Source organism: Nansenia antarctica (assembly GCF_963989245.1).
Source record: "Nansenia antarctica genome assembly, chromosome: 8".
Classification (NCBI taxonomy): Eukaryota; Metazoa; Chordata; class Actinopteri; order Argentiniformes; family Microstomatidae; genus Nansenia; species Nansenia antarctica.
In genome coordinates, this window is record NC_137678.1 from 15,262,435 (window position 1) to 15,282,434 (window position 20,000).

Below are 20,000 nucleotides of genomic sequence, written 5' to 3' on the forward strand. Positions count from 1 at the left end.
GCACATGAGAGAGAGATAGCCAGTCTTTTGGGGGGGGAAGAGTAGTAGTAGTAGTTAAGACATCACAATGTGAAATCAACTTGACATCAGCAGTATCTAAAACCTGAGGGAGATGTGTCAATGTGGTCTCCCCTGAGGGAGATGTGACAAGAGGGAGATATGTCAACAAAAATATGATCAAAAGCATGATCATATTAGTGTTGACTGTCCACGTGGCATGAGTGTCCCACCTCTTTTGGTAGGCGCAGCAGAATGTCTTTACAGCGCTGCAGGCAGGCCACAGCCTCTTGGTGATTCTCCTGAGCCACTGCCTGCATGGGGATACAATACACCATAAGCTATCAGTACATAAGGTGCAACCAGGACATAAGGTGCAGCTTGAAGTCAGCTGAGCTTCAGTTTCCTGTTCTCATAGCTGGATAACACATAATTTCCCTGCTTCGCACCTCATCCTGACTGCCGGTGTGTGTGAAAATGTCACTCTAAGAGTTGCCAAATTTCCCAAGAACAAATTAATTAATTATTAATTAATTTACGTATCGAGCCGCATGCAACTGAGCTTACGGATTCTGCTTGGTACGACATCACTCGGAGCAGGTCCTTCTCCACGTCTCCTTTGGATGTGTTATTATCCAATCCGTCGTCACGGGACGTCAGCCGGCAATACAGCGCCTCCAGGCTCTGAGAACACAACACACACCGGTGAATACAGTGTTTTAACTTCTCTATAGTTCTCTATAAACACCTGTATGAGCTAACCCAGTGTGTAGACCAGTCCACCTGTATGAGCTAACCCAGTGTGTAGACCAGTCCACTTGTATGAGCTATGCCAGTGTGTAGACCAGTCCACTTGTATGAGCTAACCCAATGTGTAGACCAGTCCACCTGTATGAGCTCTGAGAACATAACACACACCAGTGTTTTAACTTCTCTATAGTTCTCTATAAACACCTGTATGAGCTAACCCAGTGTGTAGACCAGTCCACCTGTCTGAGCTAACCCAGTGTGTAGACCAGTCCACCTGTATGAGCTCTGAGAACATAACAGTGTTTTAAGCTCTCTATAGTTCTCTATAAACCCCTGAATGAGCTCACCCAGTGTGCAGTCCACCTGTATTTAACTTCTCTATAGAGTAAGCGAAGTCATAAGCACATTGAGCTCACTGCTGATTGTTGTGTGAAGCTGCTGTGGCTTGAGGTATTTAAGCTTGCTTACGTTGACAGCCAGCTTTAAGAAGTGGTCAGCCAGCAGAGGTTTCTTACAGTCCAGCCAGGTTCTTCCTATCTTGCTGGCCATCTGGAAGGAAAGGTGAAAATGTCAGTATTTGAGAGTAATCATCACAGCCAATGGCTCTGCAGTGATTGAGTTCATGGTCGTGAGATGTTCCACTAACCAGGATCTGTTTGCGAACACTGCCCTCTGTTGGATTCTCTGGTTCACAGGAGTACATGAGTCGGCACGCTACATAACGCACTGACAAGACTGAATAGACTGAATAGAGGGAGCAAGACAGATAGAGGGAGAATAGCTGTGATTGGATGGCATGGATCACGTGATTGACTGTAATTAACCATATTAATAATAATTGTAAAAATTGCATTATGCGATCTGCTCATAATTATTTAGTATGATTTATGTGAGCGTGTTACATGTACAGTAGTTTAATTCGCACATGCTTGTTCAGATGGGTAAAACGAATAAGTAATAATAACATGTCTTAGTGGCTAAATCCAGATCATCTGTAAGACTTCCAGATGCTACATCTTGCAGATACATGGAGTGGCCATCGTCATTGTTACCTTTTACATTCTGCTCTTCATTTATGGCTGTACCCACACGTTTGGCAACTGCCCAATTCCACAGCTGGATGGCGCTCTCTTCAAGCTGGAAACAATTTAATTTTGTAACCTTTATTTTAACAGGGAGTCCCATTGAAACCAAGGACTCTTTTACGAGGGAGCCCTGAATGCACATTATTTACAACAGTTACAAACATTTTAATAATACATTTTCAAAACATTTTAAAACACAATCAGGAAAAACAATCACAGATTTCAACAAAGAAACATATTCAACATTCAACATCAACATTTGAGCAGTGAGTTGTACCGGTGAGGTGTACCGATGAGGTGTACCGGTGAGGGGTACCAGTGAGGTGTACCAGTGAGGTGTACCAGTGAGGTGTACCAGTGAGGTTCACCAGTGAGGTGTACCAGTGAGGTGTAATGAGGTGTACCAGTGAGGTGTACCAGTAAGGTGTACCAGTGAGGTGTACCAGTGAGGTGTATCAGTGAGGTGTACCAGTGAGGTGTACCAGTGAGGTGTACCAGTGAGGTGTAATGAGGTGTACCAGTGAGGTGTACCAGTGAGGTGTACCAGTGAGGTGTAATGAGGTGTACCAGTGAGGTGTACCAGTAAGGTGTACCAGTGAGGTGTACCAGTGAGGTGTAATGAGGTGTACCAGTGAGGTGTACCAGTGAGGTGTAATGAGGTGTACCAGTGAGGTGTAATGAGGTGTACCAGTGAGGTGTAATGAGGTGTACCAGTGAGGTTCACCAAAACTAAAAGCGGTTTCAAATTATTCTTGTTTTTTTCAGCAATTAGTCATTCAGCACCAATTTCAGTTCAACACATTTTCCCCAGATTTTTTTTCTTTCTGAGTTCACCATCTAACACCTGAGACTGTGCTATGTCCAGGTCTAAAGCCAGATTAATGCACATTTAGAATTAGTCTACTTCACTTATTGGAGGGGCGAAATTCATCCTATTCACTGAAATGACTGACCTCCAGTTATACAATCAGGCATGCACAACAGTCACATATGGGCACCTTTATATGGTTTAACCAAATTAATTAATTCTAATATACACCAATACACGTACCTGGGGATCCAGTGGTTCTGGGAAGAACACTGCCGTTTCACAATACAGCTTCTCAATGACTTCATCTGTGTTAGCTTGCTGTTTGTGCAGCAGGTGCTCTGTGAGACCTTTAATAACACAAACAGAAGAGCGATCATGAGAAACCATTATAACAGAGAAACAATGACAACAGACACATTCCGTTAGAAATGATGGACAGAATAATGGTGGTCGCCACAGGACGTGGTTGATTTAAGGCAGAGCACATTGCTGTGCCTCTAAATAATTACTTACTAGCTGATTTCGAAGGAAGGCATGGCTTATAAATACACTAAATGTGTGTTAAACTTGACACTTTACTGTCGAGTCAACAATGAGGAGCCCAGTGGTCAGTGCTAGCACAGCAGGCTAACACGGTACGTCAGCTAGCTACAGTAGCCGGTGTCGTTAGTTAGCCACGGCTAGCTTACTCTTTCGTTGCTATCTGGTTAAATTAATTGAGCTTATTGAGAAGAAAATATTGAGTATAAATAGTTAAGCAACTCACATTTCACGTTTGATACAATGCTCTCCATCTTTTTTTTAAAAATAGAAACGGAGCTACAAAGCTAGCAAGTCTGTGGTGAAAGGCGAAGGTGACGTGAGTGCAGGGTTGCCAGATGGGATTGACACTTTCCATCCTACCGCTAAATCCACCATTTCTTGTCAGAATTGTATTTATTTATTATTTGTTTAATTACTATTGGGCAGGTGCCCATCTCCTGCCACTAAACTGTATGTCTGTAGCCAATGATGTTTGTAAAAAAAAAAAAAAAATAATAAAAAAAAAAACTGCACAACATTGTATGTAGCTACTAGGGTGTGTGTTTTTGTAACTTTCAGGCACTGACATTATTGATACCGCCTAAATGCTATTTATCCAGCGCAACCCGCCCAAAAGCTTATTTCCCGGCCCAGTGTGATCAACAGTATCCCATTCGGCGGTAGCCCGCCCCATCTGGCAACCCTGCCTGCCATGTCCCACCCACTTTTTGAAAATTGTAGCTTCCAAGAGATTTCATACGGAATGTTTGCTTTACTATTTCTGATTTCATGAAAATCAGGATCCAGGGATGGCTGGTATCAATAGGCTAGCAGGGCTAAGCCCCCCCTATCTTTTACAATAAATATGAGAAGAAAAAAACTAAAGTTTCAGAATAAAAGTCCGGGGGGAAAAAAGTTTCAGAATAAAAGTCTGCAGGTTCCAGAATGTCTTGTAGAAAGACGTCATATAAGTTGACAGTTTGTTGTTTTTGAGAAATGTGAATTGTACATTGAATTGAAAGTGAATATCTAATAGCTTGTTTTATTGAAAAAGAAAGTGTATGTCAGCAGATTTGTATATAAAGAACCTTTCGCTTGATATCACCAGTCTTAGCCATCATTTCAGAAGGTAGAAATACTACACTGTGACTCGTAATGTTGTATGTATGTAATGTTAATAAATAATAGGCACAAACTGATGTTGCAAAAGGTCAAAACTATAGCTGCATTTACTTCCCTGTGTTTAAAAGAGTCCTCTTGCTCTTCTATATTTGACCTACTCCACATTTTCATAGCCTTATCGTAACATGTATTCTTACCAGTAGAAGCTAGTCAAAACCATATAATTTACTGCTTTTTATAAAGTGATAAAAGTAATATTGAGCAGAATTAAGTTCAGCCTACTGGTCCGGCCCTCCACAATAGTCCCGGTTTCTCATGTGGCCCATTGTGAAAATGAATTGCCCACCCCTGGTATAGACCCTAGGCCTAATGGATTTATTAGCCCCCCCACTCAGTATCATTACCAGCCGCCACTGTCAGGATCTGTTTAATGAAATATGAACAATACCAGATAATAGTTGATCTCTTGAGTTGCAATCTAGCTGCCTAAAGTTGGCTAGTTTTAATAGGACTTTAAGTAGAGTATCTCATAAAGGACATAGCAAGTCTTTGTACTTTTTTCCCATAAGTATACAGGATGAATGAATAAATAAAGAATAAACAAACTAGGCCTCTAGATGACCCTAGAGGTGCCATAGGTCTTGTTCAAATATGTAGAAACATGTCAGTAACATTTGAGAGCTAGCTTTCAATTTAACTGAAGAAATGTGATTGCTGTTTCTAGAGATCTGTACTGATTTTGTAAAAAAAAAAAAGAAAGATTCTCTCCTATTTCCAATGATAACCTTTGGTGCAATATGAACATGTGGCCACAAGATGGTGTATTTTAAACCTGGGGCCTTGGGGATGAATAGTTTGTTATTGTCAATAACCAATTCCCATACACACCTTACCCTTAACATTAACCTTAACCCTAGCCTTAACCATAACCCTACATTTAGGACAATTGTTATGAGCAGCAATCAAAAACAAACCACTGAACATGATCCTTCTTGGATAATATGTAAGTAAACTACTGCATACATCAATAGACTTCCCAGAACCTCAGTGCCACTGTGTGAGAAAGGGGCTTTTGAAAGAGACATTATCTTTTACACTCCATATCCACCATGGTCCCTTGGTCACCGGTCAGGGCAGGGCCTCCTCCTTGAAGAAAGTCTTTGTTGCTATAGTACTGTTCCTTTTACTAAGACCTTATTGTTGAACCAGAAGAAAGACCGCAAGCTGCTTGTATAGAGTGGGTCAGCGCCTCGTATTGTGTTTTGAACACCAGATTCTAAAATAAAACGTCTTAAAACCTACTCCTTTCAGCTCTCAGCTTCCAGCAATTGTTCCAGCTGGAGTCTTATCTAGCTGCCCTCCTGGCCCAAGGGGAATGTGCCCAGCTCTGAGGACTGATCATACAAATTAACATATATCATACAGTACAGCACTGAGAGGGTCACATTAGGTGGAATGGGGCACGGCATATGACCACACAAATATAGGCTACTTGCCTGGTTTCTTACTGTACATGGATACAATTTTGAAAGACATTTGTTTTTCAGTGTTCCACAAAGTCAGTTATGTATAGAGCCTCTTCCTCTCTCCCCGTTTTCTTCACAGTGAGATGTGTCCCAATATTTATTCTGCGCAGAAAAGACAGTAATTATTGCTTCTTTTTACAATATTCCTTCCCTTAACAGAACTAAAAGCCCTTGCATCAGTTGAGATCATTTCTGTGGAGTTCCTTATTGCAACACTGCAAAACTTTCCTCTGTTCAATATTAGAGGAAGAGGATGTACTGTACATGAGGAAAAATGTGTCTCCACCATATTTGACAGATGAGGTGGTATGCTGTGGCAGTTCCTTTTTTCCTTCACACTTACTCTTGCCATCACTCTAGTACATCTTTGTTTCATCTTTCCACTTTCAGACCTTTTAGACCTTTTCCCATAACTTTGCAGCCTCATTTAGATACTTTTTAGAAAACCATGACCTGGCCATTGTGAATAATTATTTGGTCTTCCACAGTAGTCTTTTCATTGGCTTACAAGGGGGTTTGCCATTTCTTTCCTTTTAATCAAACTGTTGTTGTTTCTATGTTTAAGGTTTTGGCTAGGTTTCTGATATGTCTGCCTCATAATGGCTTCCCTGAATATCATGTATGTCTTTTTGGCCTTCATGTTGACAGACACCAATAGCCGACTCCAAAGGCAAAGCCTAGAATCAATACAAGACATTTGCTGCGTTTGTAAATACGCTCTGGAAATCTGATTACCACTCATGGAATGCCTCTTCTCCAAACAAATTACGTGGTCCCTTTATGACGTTGAACCCAGTGTACACTTTGGCGCTCTCAGAGCGAATTTACGAACGCAGCCATTGAGAGCTCTCTTATGACTGCACAATTAGACGGAACACACCTAATGAACCAGAATCACCTGTCAAGCTAATTGTCCCATCACTTTTGGGTACCTTGAAATAATGGGATTATGCATAGACATTTTTGTAATTTCTGATTGGTGGAAACAATATATACACAAATACCATCAGATAAAAGCTGATAATCTACTTTCACCACATAACAATTGTTTGATTTCAAATCCCCCCTCCAAAAAATGCTTTACTGTCCCATTACTTACGCAGGGTACTGTAATTGTAACTGTAATTTCTTTTTTAGACAATTAAGCCATAAAAAGTCATCATGAATTACTTTGAATAATAGATTTGATGAATTTGATGAATGATCCTAGGGTTGAATAACCGTAAACGGAATAGCCCTCTGTTTCTCATGTAGCCTCTATATTATTTCTTTTATGGCAACATTTTGCCATTTACTGTTCCATAGTGCCATGTTCAGGATAAATTCCTCCCATAGATCTAGCTGGTGTGGACTGTTACAGCACATTCTACAAAATGACTGGTTCAAGTCATCATCGTGTAAATGAGCGCAGAAACGCACACTGACACTGATAATGGCATGCCTCCCACAACTCCACCTTTATCAATTGTTTCCCATGTTCTCATGTACCATATCACCATGTTCCCACTGCAGGGGAAGGAAGAGTGCTGTTCTTCACAGACCAGAATGGGCCGCGGCGGGCCTCCTCACCTATCAGTTAATTGACCATGATGGAACACAGCCCATTTTTGGATCCGCTGACGTTCAAGCCCTCAAATTGTTGGGTCCTGAGTTCTGATACGGGCGGAAAGGTGAGGCAGGATGTTCTTATTTATGAATGAATGAATGGACTTTATTGTCATTGCTACAGTACAGGTACCAAACAACGAAATTTAGGAGGGGTGGCTCCCCTGGTGTTAGGAAAGGGAAAAAAAAAAACTTAAAAAAATCACAAGAAGGGAATGAGCTGGTTTACATAAATAAAGGCTATGTACACAATCCACTGTACTATACTGTACAGATAGTCGACTAGGGTTGTCATATTGCACAACAGTATTTTTTCATGTCATTTAAAGTGTCACAGTTTGCAGGCTTGAAATGTACATGTCTGTGCCTCAGCACCACACCTGATTCCTTCAGTCCAGCAGCTGCCATACAATCCGTCCAGACTGTCCAGGGCCCAGTACAGTACCTGCCACAGAGAGCTGCCAAACACATTTGTTGCAGCGATTAAGGAAAACAGTCTGCAGCACATCCACACAACACGGGGCGCTGCTAAGGGACAGAGGGCTCACGGAGGGGTTATTTACATTGATATAAAAAGCTCCATATCCTGTCTCCAAGGTTATAAATAAAATCAGCAAATATTTATTCTAAGTGTTTGTAGCGATACCTTCTATCAGATATGACAATGATTGTTTATGTTACCTCCACCTGTGACGTGGCCCCAGACAAGATAAGGTCTAACATTAGGCTGTACTGGGTTTAAATCAGGGGCGGATTTAGAATTGTAGGAGATCCGGGGCTTAGCCCAGAGGGAGAATATAATGTGCCTTCAACCTTCAACTTACCACCACCTTAAAGCGGACAAAAGGCACTGGAGAACACATATACATTCACACCCTTTAATGAAGCAAACTAATTGTGGTGGTTCTGGGCACAGAGGGAGGTCAGCACACGTAGCTCCCCCTGCAGGCCAGAACGCGCCATTGGATAGCAGCTGACCTGTATTACAAAATAGACAGTAAACACACACACACACACACACACACACACACACACACACACACACACACACACGTCAGTCACCATCATTTATATTTGAATAGAATTACATAATTGATGGGCTGAGGCTAGTTATGTTACAGTATGTATATCAGGGCAGACTCTGTGCTCACCACTTATATTGTATTTAGAGTCTTGTCCTGTGTTATATGACGATATATTACATGTATTGTTGGCCTGTGTATAGTACTGTGAAATCAAATCCCCCCTGGGACATTAAACAAACTTAGTTAGTTAGCATTACATCTTAGGATAGATTTGAGTCATGTTCTGTATACATACATACTACCATAAGGGCATACTTAATGTGGTTACTCCATGTTTACTAGCTGTAACATTAACGTTACTAGATTGAAATCAAGTGAAATACTGAAACACAACTGTGAACATTTCAAACCTGCAAACTGCGACACTTTAAATGAATGTGAAATAACACTATGTGCAATATGACAACCCTCGGGTACATAAGGTTCAGAGATAGGAAATGTTAGAATAGGTATAGCATAGCATAGAGTACAGCACAGTGTTTTATTTGTATAGTATAGTATAGTGGATAGTGTACATAGCCTTTATTTATGTAAACCAGCTCTTTTCCCTTCTTGTTTTTAGTTTTTTTTCCTAGCACCAGGGGAGCCCCCCCTCCCAAATTTCGTTGTTTGGTACCTGTACTATATAAATGACAATAAAGACCATTCATTCATTCATTCATTCATTCATTCATTCTTTTTCACTTGTTACTCAGTCAACCAGAGTGCAGATATCAAAGACTATCAGCCTGTTATTCACTTTAGTGGAGTATTATCCTTTGTTTGATTTCTTACCATGTTTGTTTGATTTCTTACCATGTACCGTAACAGTACCTTGCTATGTTTCATTTTCATTATAACATAACGTTATGTTATGATAGCCAGCTAGCATTAGCAAACCGGAAAAGTAGTGTCAGTGAGTCAGTCACCTTTCTAATAAGATTCACAAACCTGAAACATCATCTATGTCATCACTGCTGGTGATGTCATTGTTGTCAGCTGCTGATACTGCTGCTGCAACAGTTCTTGGCGCTTGTTTTGTTGAAAAAAACTTTGGGATATCCATCCTTACAATTTTGCAAGTCAGGCACTGATTGAGATCACTTCTTCTTCAGGGCAGGGCAGGCTACGCAGTACGCAGGCTAATGTCGCGCAGCTGTATGTGGCAGGTGTATATCAGGTAGCACATTTGTTGTTGTTGTCGTCAGGTGTTGACCCCGGAAGGGCAAATAGGTTTGACCGCAAGGGCGCTAAGTTTGTTATTGTTTGTACCAGTGATTAAGCCATTGATGGCACATAGTAACACAATAAATGTTTATTATGCAGCAAACCAACGACTACGGATCTTATATAACCAACAGCAACACATCAAATTTAGGACGCACGGCGCGTCAACCGGACAATCCGTCGGGTTAGCATCTCAGTAGCAAGTAGTAGACTATGCTCCTTTAACAATTATTATTAATGTACCTGGTTATGTTACAGTAGAGAAACAAAAAACTGTTACCAAAACTGAGTATTTACTAGCTAAGATTGGCAAAAGATTGGCGTGGTGCAACCGAAATTAGTAAACAACTAGTTTGAAACTAGCTAGTAACAACTAGGGGCTTAGTAACTACTGCATGCCTGCATTTAGTAATGACTTACGCCAAATTGGTGCAACCCAGTCCAGTAGGCTACCAGATACAATGTTGTAATGTATGCACGTATTTTGCTACCACGGTTGCCAGATGGAATTGACAATGTCTGTTACAAGGGGGGTCAGCGAAGAGGACTCCCCATCGCCCCTACTGGTCGAAGAGCGACAGTGCTCCAGCCCTGGACTAATTATCGAATGATTGTTGTCACCTGTGAGTGTTTGTCAGTGTATATAGGTGTGTCCCATTTCCTTGTTCCTTTGTCAGTCGATCACTTGTGTTACACCGTATGGAATGCTTCAGAACCCTGTGTATGTATTACCACTTCACGTATCCGTTACCCGGAACGTAATTTGAACTTTGACTTTGTTTGCTGGTTTGCAACCTTGTACCGCCTTTGGAGCCCGTTGCTCAATCTTTAGTTTTCGTGCACTTTATTATTGACCGCAGTGCCTGAGTTATTATTACCTACGTGCTGAGCCCTACTGCTCCCCTTTTTGTTGTGCGGCTAAGAGTTTATGTTTGTACCTATGAATCATACGTCTCAGTAAAGAGAATCTTTATTTTATTACTTCTCCGTCTCATTCTTTACTTACACCGCACCTGGATCCGACATTATTGAGAAACATAACAGAACCTATTGAGAAACATAACAGATCGACTGACCACTATGGATCCAGCGGATGTAATACACCTTCGCACCGTACTGGCCACCCAAGGCGCCATGCTGACCCAGCATGAACGTCTCCTCCGGGAGATGAGTGAACATCTCAGCCAGCTGTCCCTCACCGTCTCGAGCCTGGTGGACCGCCAGGACAACGCGGAACGGATCGCCACCGCAGCCAACGCCGCAGCAGTCCCACCTCCACTACTGGTCCCTACACCTCCGCCTACACCTCGTGAGCCTCGCCTTCCACCTCCAGAGAGGTACGACGGACGTCCAGAGGGCTGCCGAGAGTTCACCACACAGTGCACCTTAGTCTTCAACCTACAGCCGACCTCCTTTCCCACCGAGCAGTCCCGGGTGGCCTATATCACCACTCTGCTAACGGGACGTGCCCTGTCCTGGGCGACGGCAGAGTGGGAGAGGGGGACGGCGATATGTGCCAGTTCCCAGCTCTTCATAGCAGAGCTGCGGAAAGTCTTTGATCACACCCGGGTACTCTCTACCTACGAGGCAGGCAGGAGACTCACCGCCTGTCGACAGGGTCATCGCACGGTGGCGGACTATTCCGTGGAGTTCCGCACCCTGGCCAGAGAGACCGGGTGGGAGGAGCGCGCTGTGGTCGTCCTGTATGCGCAGGGGCTCTCGGAGGTCATGAAGGACGAGTTGACCTTCCGAGAGCTGCCTGAGCAGCTGGACGACTTAGTCGACCTCTCTCGGCGGGTGGATAATAGACGCCGGGAGCGGGACCGCGAGAGAGGCTCGGCTAGGGGCGCGCCCTCCCACCTAACGCCGGGTGTGAGACCACCCAGTGGCTTCATGGAGGAGGAACCCACCTACGATGAGCCAATGCAGCTAGGAGCGGCACGCCTGTCTCAGACCGAGCGACAGCGGCGTCAGAGAGAGGGGCGCTGTCTGTATTGCGGGCGGGCTGGACACCTAGTCGCTACGTGCCCGGAGAAACCGGGAAACGGGAGGGCTCGCTAATGTCGGGAGGGGCATTGGTGAGCCACGAGTCACCTTCCGCAATGGGCGATCACCGGACTTTTTTGGGGGTAACGATAGAGGGGGGACGCCGCATACGACGGGTGTGGGCGTTGGTGGACTCGGGGGCGGCGGGGAACCTTATGCACACGGGCTTAGCCCACGAGTGGGGACTAGCTCTAAAGGACCTTCCCGTTCCATTACCGGTCCGCGCCCTGGACGGCCGGCCTCTGGGGACCGGCTTCGTTACCCAGTGCACACCACCTATTCGCATCCAGGTGGAGCAAGAACAGTGGGAGCTCATCCGGTTTTTTATTATTGAGTCTCCCGACTGTCCTCTGGTCCTGGGGCACCCCTGGCTGGCGGTGCACAACCATAACATTAACTGGTCCACGGGGCGAATTACCGACCCTCCCAGAACCCCATTCCCAGTCCCTTCCCACTCCCTAGCTACAGCCCCTAGACCCTTTTCCACGCTAGCGGCGGGGTCTACAAACATTCCAGTGACTCCGGCCGTAGTGGGCGTTCCCCAGGTCTATTGGGATCTGGGGGAGGTTTTTAGCAAGCAGCGGGCTAGGGAACTACCCCCCCACAGGACTTACGACTGTGCCATCGACCTCCTGCCCGGCACCACGCCCCCTCGGGGGAGATTGTTCTCCCTCTCCGGTCCTGAGACCCTGGCCATGAAGGAGTACATCGACGACGCACTCGCCGCGGGCCACATTCGCCCTTCCACCTCCCCGGCGGGTGCAGGGTTTTTCTTTGTGGCCAAGAAGGACGGGGGGCAACGGCCGTGCATCGACTATAGGGGGTTGAACAACGTCACGGTGAAAAACAGATACCCCCTTCCGTTGATGACGACGGCCTTTGAGTCCTTGCAGGGGGCCCGGGTCTTCACTAAGCTGGACTTACGAAACGCGTACAACTTAGTGAGGATCCGGGAGGGGGACGAGTGGAAAACAGCTTTTAACACCCCCAGAGGACATTACGAGTACTTAGTAATGCCGTTCGGCCTTGCCAACGCGCCAGCGGTATTTCAAGCGCTCGTTAATGATGTCCTACGAGACCTCCTCGACCACTCAGTCTTCGTCTACCTCGACGACATTCTAATTTTCTCCAAGGACCTAGCCCAACACCGAATCCATGTGCGACAGGTGCTCGAACGCCTTCTCCATCACAAACTTTTCGTTAAAGTGGAGAAGTGCGAGTTCCATGTGGACACTGTCTCCTTTCTGGGCTTCGTGGTGGACAAGGGGAATCTACTCATGGATCCCGGAAAGGTCAGTGCGGTGTTGGACTGGCCCCGACCCTCCTCTCTCAAACAATTACAACGCTTTTTGGGTTTCGCAAACTTTTACAGGAGGTTCATTCGCGGGTTTAGCGCCTTAGCGGCCCCGTTGACAGCCCTCACCCAGACTAGCCTACGCTCCTTTTCTTGGTCCCCGGAGGCGGACACCGCGTTCACGGCATTAAAACAGCGCTTCACCTCAGCACCCATCCTGGTGCACCCGAACCCGTCCCTACCCTTTGTTGTGGAGGTGGATGCCTCGGACATTGCGGTAGGGGCGGTTTTGTCACAGCGCTGCGCCAAGGACAATAAGACTCACCCCTGTGCATTTTTTTCGCGCAGGCTGTCCGCGCCGGAGCGCAACTACGACGTGGGGAACCGCGAGCTGCTGGCAATCAAACTCGCGCTGGAGGAATGGAGGCACTGGTTGGAGGGGGCCGCGCACCCTTTTATAGTGTGGACAGACCACAAGAACCTGGCCTATATCCAGGGGGCCAAACGCCTCAACTCCCGACAGGCCAGGTGGGCGTTATTCTTCACCAGGTTCCAGTTCACGATCTCCTATCGACCGGGCTCTAAAAACACCAAGCCCGATGCACTGTCGAGGCAGTTCGATCCTGTGGACCTGGTGGAGAGTACGGATTCGATCGTCCCCACTGGCCTGGTCGTCGCCCCCGTGTCCTGGGGAATCGACAGGGTAGTGAGGACAGCGCTGAGGCGGGAGCCTGACCCGGGCGGGGGTCCGCCGGGGAGGCTCTACGTTCCGAAGACTGCGCGCGCACGACTGCTGCAGTGGGCGCACGCCTCCTCCCTCACCAGTCACCCAGGGGCCACCAGGACATTGGACTTCATACGAAGGAGGTTCTGGTGGCCCACAGCGGAGGGGGACACGCGTGCGTTTGTGGCAGCCTGTGCCCTATGCGCGCGCAGTAAAGCCTCCCGGCAACGACCGCCGGGACTCCTACACCCCCTGTCCATCCCCAAACGCCCCTGGTCGCACATAGCCCTCGATTTCATATCGGGTCTACCCCCATCTGATGGGTTCACCGCCATACTAGTGGTGGTAGACCGGTTCTCCAAGGCGGCGCACTTCATCCCCCTCCCCAAACTCCCCACGGCCCAAGAGACGGCGGAGCTAGTGGTCCAGCACGTTTTCCGGGTGCACGGACTACCCCTGGACATGGTATCCGACCGGGGTCCTCAATTCGCCTCCAGGTTCTGGAAGGCATTCGCCACCAGCCTTGGCGCCTCCGTCAGCCTGTCCTCCGGGTTCCACCCCCAATCCAATGGGCAGACGGAGCGCGTCAACCAGGACCTGGAGGGGGTCTTGAGGTGCTACGTCTCCAGTAATCCGGCGACATGGAACCGGCGGCTGGCGTGGGCTGAATACGCCCACAACACCCTCCTCTGCTCCTCCACTGGCCTCTCCCCTTTCCAATGCCAGTACGGGTATCAGCCCCCCCTTTTCCCGGAGCAGGAGGAGGAGGCAGCTGTACCATCGGTCCAAGCCCATGTCAGCCGCTGTCGCCGTACCTGGAGGCTGGTAAGGGCGGCGCTTGTGCGGGCTTCGGATAGGTCCCAACGCCAGGCCAACCGCAGGCGCCGTCCGGCCCCGGTCTTCCGTCCTGGTCAGAGGGTCTGGCTGTCTACCCGGGATCTCCCCCTCCGGGTGGAGTCACGCAAGCTGGCTCCTCGCTTCGTGGGGCCGTTTAAGGTGGTGCGGCAGGTCAACGCCGTGGCCTACAGACTGCTACTCCCACCCTCCATGCGAGTTCACCCCACCTTCCATGTTTCACTCCTCAAACCCGTTGTTTTCTCCCCCATGGCCCCTCCACCCCGCCCCGCCCCCCTGCCCCGTCTCATTGATGGACAACCTGCCTACACGGTTAACAGGATTATTGACTGCCGGAAGGTGGGGAGGGGTTTCCAATTCCTGGTGGACTGGGAGGGTTATGGGCCTGAGGAGCGTACCTGGGTGCCTCGGCGGGATATTCTAGATCCGAGCCTTATCACGGACTTTCGCCGGCTCCATCCCGAGGCACCCGGGTGAACTTCTGGTGCCGTTCGTCAGGGGGGGGCACTGTTACAAGGGGGGTCAGCGAAGAGGACTCCCCATCGCCCCTACTGGTCGAAGAGCGACAGTGCTCCAACCCTGGACTAATTATCGAATGATTGTTGTCACCTGTGAGTGTTTGTCAGTGTATATAGGTGTGTCCCATTTCCTTGTTCCTTTGTCAGTCGATCACTTGTGTTACACCGTATGGAATGCTTCAGAACCCTGTGTATGTATTACCACTTCACGTATCCGTTACCCGGAACGTAATTTGAACTTTGACTTTGTTTGCTGGTTTGCAACCTTGTACCGCCTTTGGAGCCCGTTGCTCAATCTTTAGTTTTCGTGCACTTTATTATTGACCGCAGTGCCTGAGTTATTATTACCTACGTGCTGAGCCCTACTGCTCCCCTTTTTGTTGTGCGGCTAAGAGTTTATGTTTGTACCTATGAATCATACGTCTCAGTAAAAAAGAGAATCTTTATTTTATTACTTCTCCGTCTCATTCTTTACTTACACCGCACCTGGATCCGACATTATTGAGAAACATAACAGAACCTATTGAGAAACATAACAAATGTCCAGCCCAACCAGTCTAAAAGCTGCCGAATCCACCCGTCCAGTGTGACCAAAAGTAGCCCAATCTGGCAACACTGCTTGCTACGTTCTTGCAGCTCGCGTGAACACAGGTTCTTCCATCAGCGCTCGCCTGCCGCTTCGATTGCAGACTCAAGTTAACGCGCGTGCAGAAAGATGCCACGAAACTCAAGTCCCGTAAAACAAATTGTTATTTCTCGCCGTGAGAAATAGAGATGCGGCGTGAGAGCGTGAGAACTGGTTGAAATGCGTGAGTCTCACGGTGATTGCGTGAGACTTGGCAGCTCTGCTAGCTAATAAGCTAACACTTGTTTGGCTAGTGTAGTAAACACACACACACACACACAGACACACACAATAACTTGTGAACAACACAACAAACAAAACCACGCTAAGTCAGCTAACAAAAACAAACAAGCTTCTTATAAAGCTAGCTAGTTAACAAGCTAACACCTGTGTGGCCTCCTGTGGTAACCTGTAGACAGGTGAGGTAACCTGTGGTAACCTGTAGACAGGTGAGGTTACCTGTGGTAACCTGTAGACAGGTGAGGTAACCTGTCAGGATGTTCATTTCCCAGTGTACAGGCACAGTGGGTAAAATATAAATAATAAAAGGCATAGAATGTTTTTTTGTTTTTTTTCGACCTATCTGTTCCTAAACTCCTTCCCATTCTGTGCAGTCTTGAGGAGATGGAGGACATATCTGACTGTGGCAGTGACTTTGAGGTCGAGCTGAAAGCCATGAAGCGGAAAAAACAGACCACTGCACTTGGACCTCAGGTCAGGCCAGCAGACACACACACACATTAGTCAAGTCAACTAATCACATATAGGTTCAACTGTTGTTCCCTCAGATATCTTACTAATAAACGTTGTCTATAGCAAAACAGCATTCAGTTCAAGTAGTTAATTTTCTAAATGCTGCACCTTAATAGATTTTTTAAATTGAAAGTGTGAATGAGAATATTTATTTTGATTGACTTTTCAGTAAATTATACATTTTTAATAGTAGATTGCAGCTGGTTGCAGCTGTATTGACAGACTTTTTTTTATTTAAGAAAGAAAGACCCATAGTTTGTTCTGTAAACCAAACAATTTTCTTTTTTGGGTTTCTTTTTAAGTCGTTGTACCGGAAACATACCGAACCATGACTTAAAAACCGAGGTACGTACTGAACCATGATTTTTGTGTACCGTTACACCCTTACCAGCCACCCAAGAGACCAAGGCGTAAAGCTGCATCCCAGCCTGGCCCCAGCTCCCCAGCCCGCCCGCCCTGGGGACGTCCAGGCGAGGCGACCCCAGGCGGGAGAGGGACGGGGACCAGAACATCAGTGCGGGGGATATGTATGAGGCCATCCGGTCTGGGAAGAGTGCAATGGTGGTGAGAGAGGGAGGGAGGGAAGGAGTGAGGGATTGAAGCTGGGGTGGATAGAGAGAGAGAGAGAGAGAGAGAGAGAGAGAGAGAGAGAGAGAGAGAGAGAGAGAGAGAGAGAGAGAGAGAGAGAGAGAGAGAGAGAGAGAGAGAGAGAGAGAGAGAGAGAGAGAGAGAGAGAGAGAGAGAGAGAGAGAGAGAGAGAGAGAGAGAGAGAGAGAGAGAGAGAGAGAGAGAGAGAGAGGGAAGGAGTGAGGGATTGAAGCTGGGGTGGATATATATATATATAGAGAGAGAGAGAGAGAGAGAGAGAGGGAGGGAGGGAGGGAAGGAGTGAGGGATTGAAGCTGGGGTGGGGGTGGAGAGAGAGAGAGGGAGGGAGGGAAGGAGGCGATGAGTGATGATGGGGAAACAAGGCCTTTAAAGCCCACAATGGAGGTGATTATCATGCACTGTCAGTAGCTGACTGATCCAACCCTACGTTGTCCCCTTTGATGTAGAGAGGAAGGAACGCTGCCATTGGGTCACACAGTCAATGATTGACAGCCCATGTCCGTCCCACCCATTGTTGTGTTCTGAAGCTCTGTTTCCCCATTTCTGAGGAGGGGGGGGGGAGGGAGTGAAGGACAATGGGCAGAGAATGAACAGAAACTAAGAATGATGGGCAGTAGAAAAGAGTTTTCCTCTCTACAGTAGTACCACAATACAGATGGTGATAAGGATGACACCTCCGACCTTGAATACCGTTCCCTGATTGGCTGTGTCCTCTATGTCAATCTCCAGACGGTGGTGGACGAGTGGCTGGACAGCTACAAGAAGGACCGGGAGGCGGGACTACTAGAGCTCATCAACTTCATCGTGCGGTGCTGCGGCTGCAAAGGTCAGGGGTCGGCCAGAGTGTCTGAGAGATGGAGAGGCCAGGGGGGTGATTGGGGTCAGAGTTCACAAGATTATCTTTTGACCTGGTCCCAGGAAAGGCATCGATCAGCACTACAAGCCATTGATTACTAAGCTGGGCTAACAATGCTAGCATCAGGTAGCCTCTGTGGTGTCTGTGTCTGTCGATACCAGTCCACTATAAGGAGGAGTTAACGGGTGGCTGAAGAAAGCCAGGGCCCAGGGTTTTCTTACTGGTAGCAGAGGGGGTTTAAAATATTCAAAATAGATAATAAAAAAAGAAAATAGTTGACATACCTGTATATTTTAGAGTGTTGTTGTGAGTAGTGTCTTATGTTCATGTCGTCTTGTCCAATACAAGTATGTGATTGAAAAGGAACAGACTGCAGGGAAGTGTCTGTCATCTTAGATCCTCCCTCTCTGCAGGTGTGGTCAGCAGGGCCATGTTTGACAACGATCAGAACCCAGAGATCATCGGCACTCTCACCAAAGAGTTCAACGAAGTGAAGGAACATGGGGGGTGGGGGGTATTCATCAACGTCGCTAAAGGAAAATCCAGGCTTATTTTTGATAAGTTCTCTACTGTAAATAAACATGTAATGCTCCTTCTTCTAGCATTGTGACTGCTTGTTTTTCTTATGATGACTGATAGACGATTCACTTGTTTAGACAAATTGTACTCGTTGTAAATCGCTTTGGATAAAGGCATCTGCTAAATGTCTAAAATCAAATGTAATTGTACAATATTCTGTGTGTGTGTGTGTGTGTGTGTAAATATACATTTTGCAAGTGAAAGTGACTAGGTAGCTGTGCTGATATTGTGAATATCGGAAACGGCTGGGAATGCTTCTTCTCGGCCGGCTCACAATGCTCGATCTGACCAGCCTGTCGTACGCCCGTCTGCCGTCAGGACTCTGTGCACTACCCCCTGAGCTCCCCTGGCCCCCAGTGGAGGACCTTCAGGGCCGGGCTGTGTGAGTTCGTGCGCGTGTTGGTGCGCTCCTGTCAGCACAGCCTGCTGTACGACGACTACCTCTTCTCCTCCCTGCTGGCTCTGCTCACGGGGCTGTCCGACTCGCAGGTCCGCGCCTTCAGGCACACCAGCACCCTCCTCGGTGAGCCTCAGGAGCGCACACATACACACACACACACACACACACACACACTTTAATGAAGTGTGTTATACGAACACACGCACACACACACACACACACACACTTTAATGAATGTGTTATATGAACACACACACTTTAATGAAGTGTGTCATACGAACACACACACTTTCACTCACCTTCTTTCGCCACACACATACAGTAGCACATACAGTACCGTATATGTCAACACATATCCGCAAAGACACATACGAACACGTGTACACACACACACACACACACTTTCACTCACCTTCTTTCGCCACACACATACAGTAGCACATACAGTACATGCGGTGTGTGAGCATGGTTATGAGTATGTCACCCCTCACCCCCCCAGCGATGAAGCTGATGACGGGGGTGGTGGAGGTGGCGGTGGTGGTCTCTACCCAGATGAAGACCAGCCAGCGCCGCTACGACGTCGAGCAGAGCAAGAGGGCCGAGGACAGGGCCGAGGAGAGGCTGGAGGAGCTACAGGCGACCATCAGAGAGGTACAATACGCCCACACACACACACACACACACACAGACACACAGTCATAGGGAATCCCTTTTTAGGGACATTTGAGCTGAGTGTGAAAATCCATCTGTTCTGTTCTGTGCCTCCTCTTGCCAATTATGTAGGTAAAGGAAACACATTTTGTTAACGCCTCTTGACTTAACATGCCAAAATCTCTACGTGTGAGTGTGCCTGTGCGTGCGTGTGTGTGTGTGTGTGTGTGTGTGGTGTGTGTGTGTGTGTGTGTGTAGCTGCAGGAGCATATTGGGGAGCTGTCGTCGATAATGAACAGTACCTTCAAAGGTGTGTTTGTGCACCGTTACCGGGACTGCATGCCAGAGATCCGAGCCGCGTGTATCGAGGAGATGGGAGTG

The 20,000-nt window shown here is 47.1% G+C and overlaps 2 protein-coding genes across 2 annotated transcripts in view; one reads left to right on the forward strand and one right to left on the reverse strand.

Annotated features, from left to right (window-relative positions):
- Positions 1–1,450, reverse strand: part of LOC308163908 (testis-expressed protein 11-like) — a gene marked incomplete at both ends in the record, with an annotated part of 11,509 nt that extends 10,059 nt beyond the window's left edge. Inside the window, 5 exons of the mRNA XM_080538082.1 lie at positions 1–24; positions 231–311; positions 565–681; positions 1,216–1,296; positions 1,394–1,450. The exon at positions 1–24 is cut by the window's left edge and continues 62 nt beyond it. Coding sequence (XP_080394208.1) covers positions 1–24; positions 231–311; positions 565–681; positions 1,216–1,296; positions 1,394–1,450 — 360 coding nt within the window. The remainder of the gene's footprint in view (positions 25–230; positions 312–564; positions 682–1,215; positions 1,297–1,393) is intronic.
- A 10,361-nt stretch (positions 1,451–11,811) lies between these two features.
- Positions 11,812–20,000, forward strand: part of LOC308163909 (cohesin subunit SA-1-like) — a gene marked incomplete at both ends in the record, with an annotated part of 24,927 nt that continues 16,738 nt past the window's right edge. Inside the window, 13 exon segments of the mRNA XM_080538083.1 lie at positions 11,812–12,433; positions 12,851–13,047; positions 13,216–13,425; positions 14,731–14,967; positions 16,191–16,195; positions 16,386–16,485; positions 16,916–16,967; positions 16,970–17,088; positions 17,863–17,959; positions 18,403–18,479; positions 18,887–19,091; positions 19,468–19,619; positions 19,878–20,000. The exon segment at positions 19,878–20,000 is cut by the window's right edge and continues 75 nt beyond it. Of these exon segments, the coding sequence (XP_080394209.1) occupies positions 11,812–12,433; positions 12,851–13,047; positions 13,216–13,425; positions 14,731–14,967; positions 16,191–16,195; positions 16,386–16,485; positions 16,916–16,967; positions 16,970–17,088; positions 17,863–17,959; positions 18,403–18,479; positions 18,887–19,091; positions 19,468–19,619; positions 19,878–20,000 (2,196 nt within the window).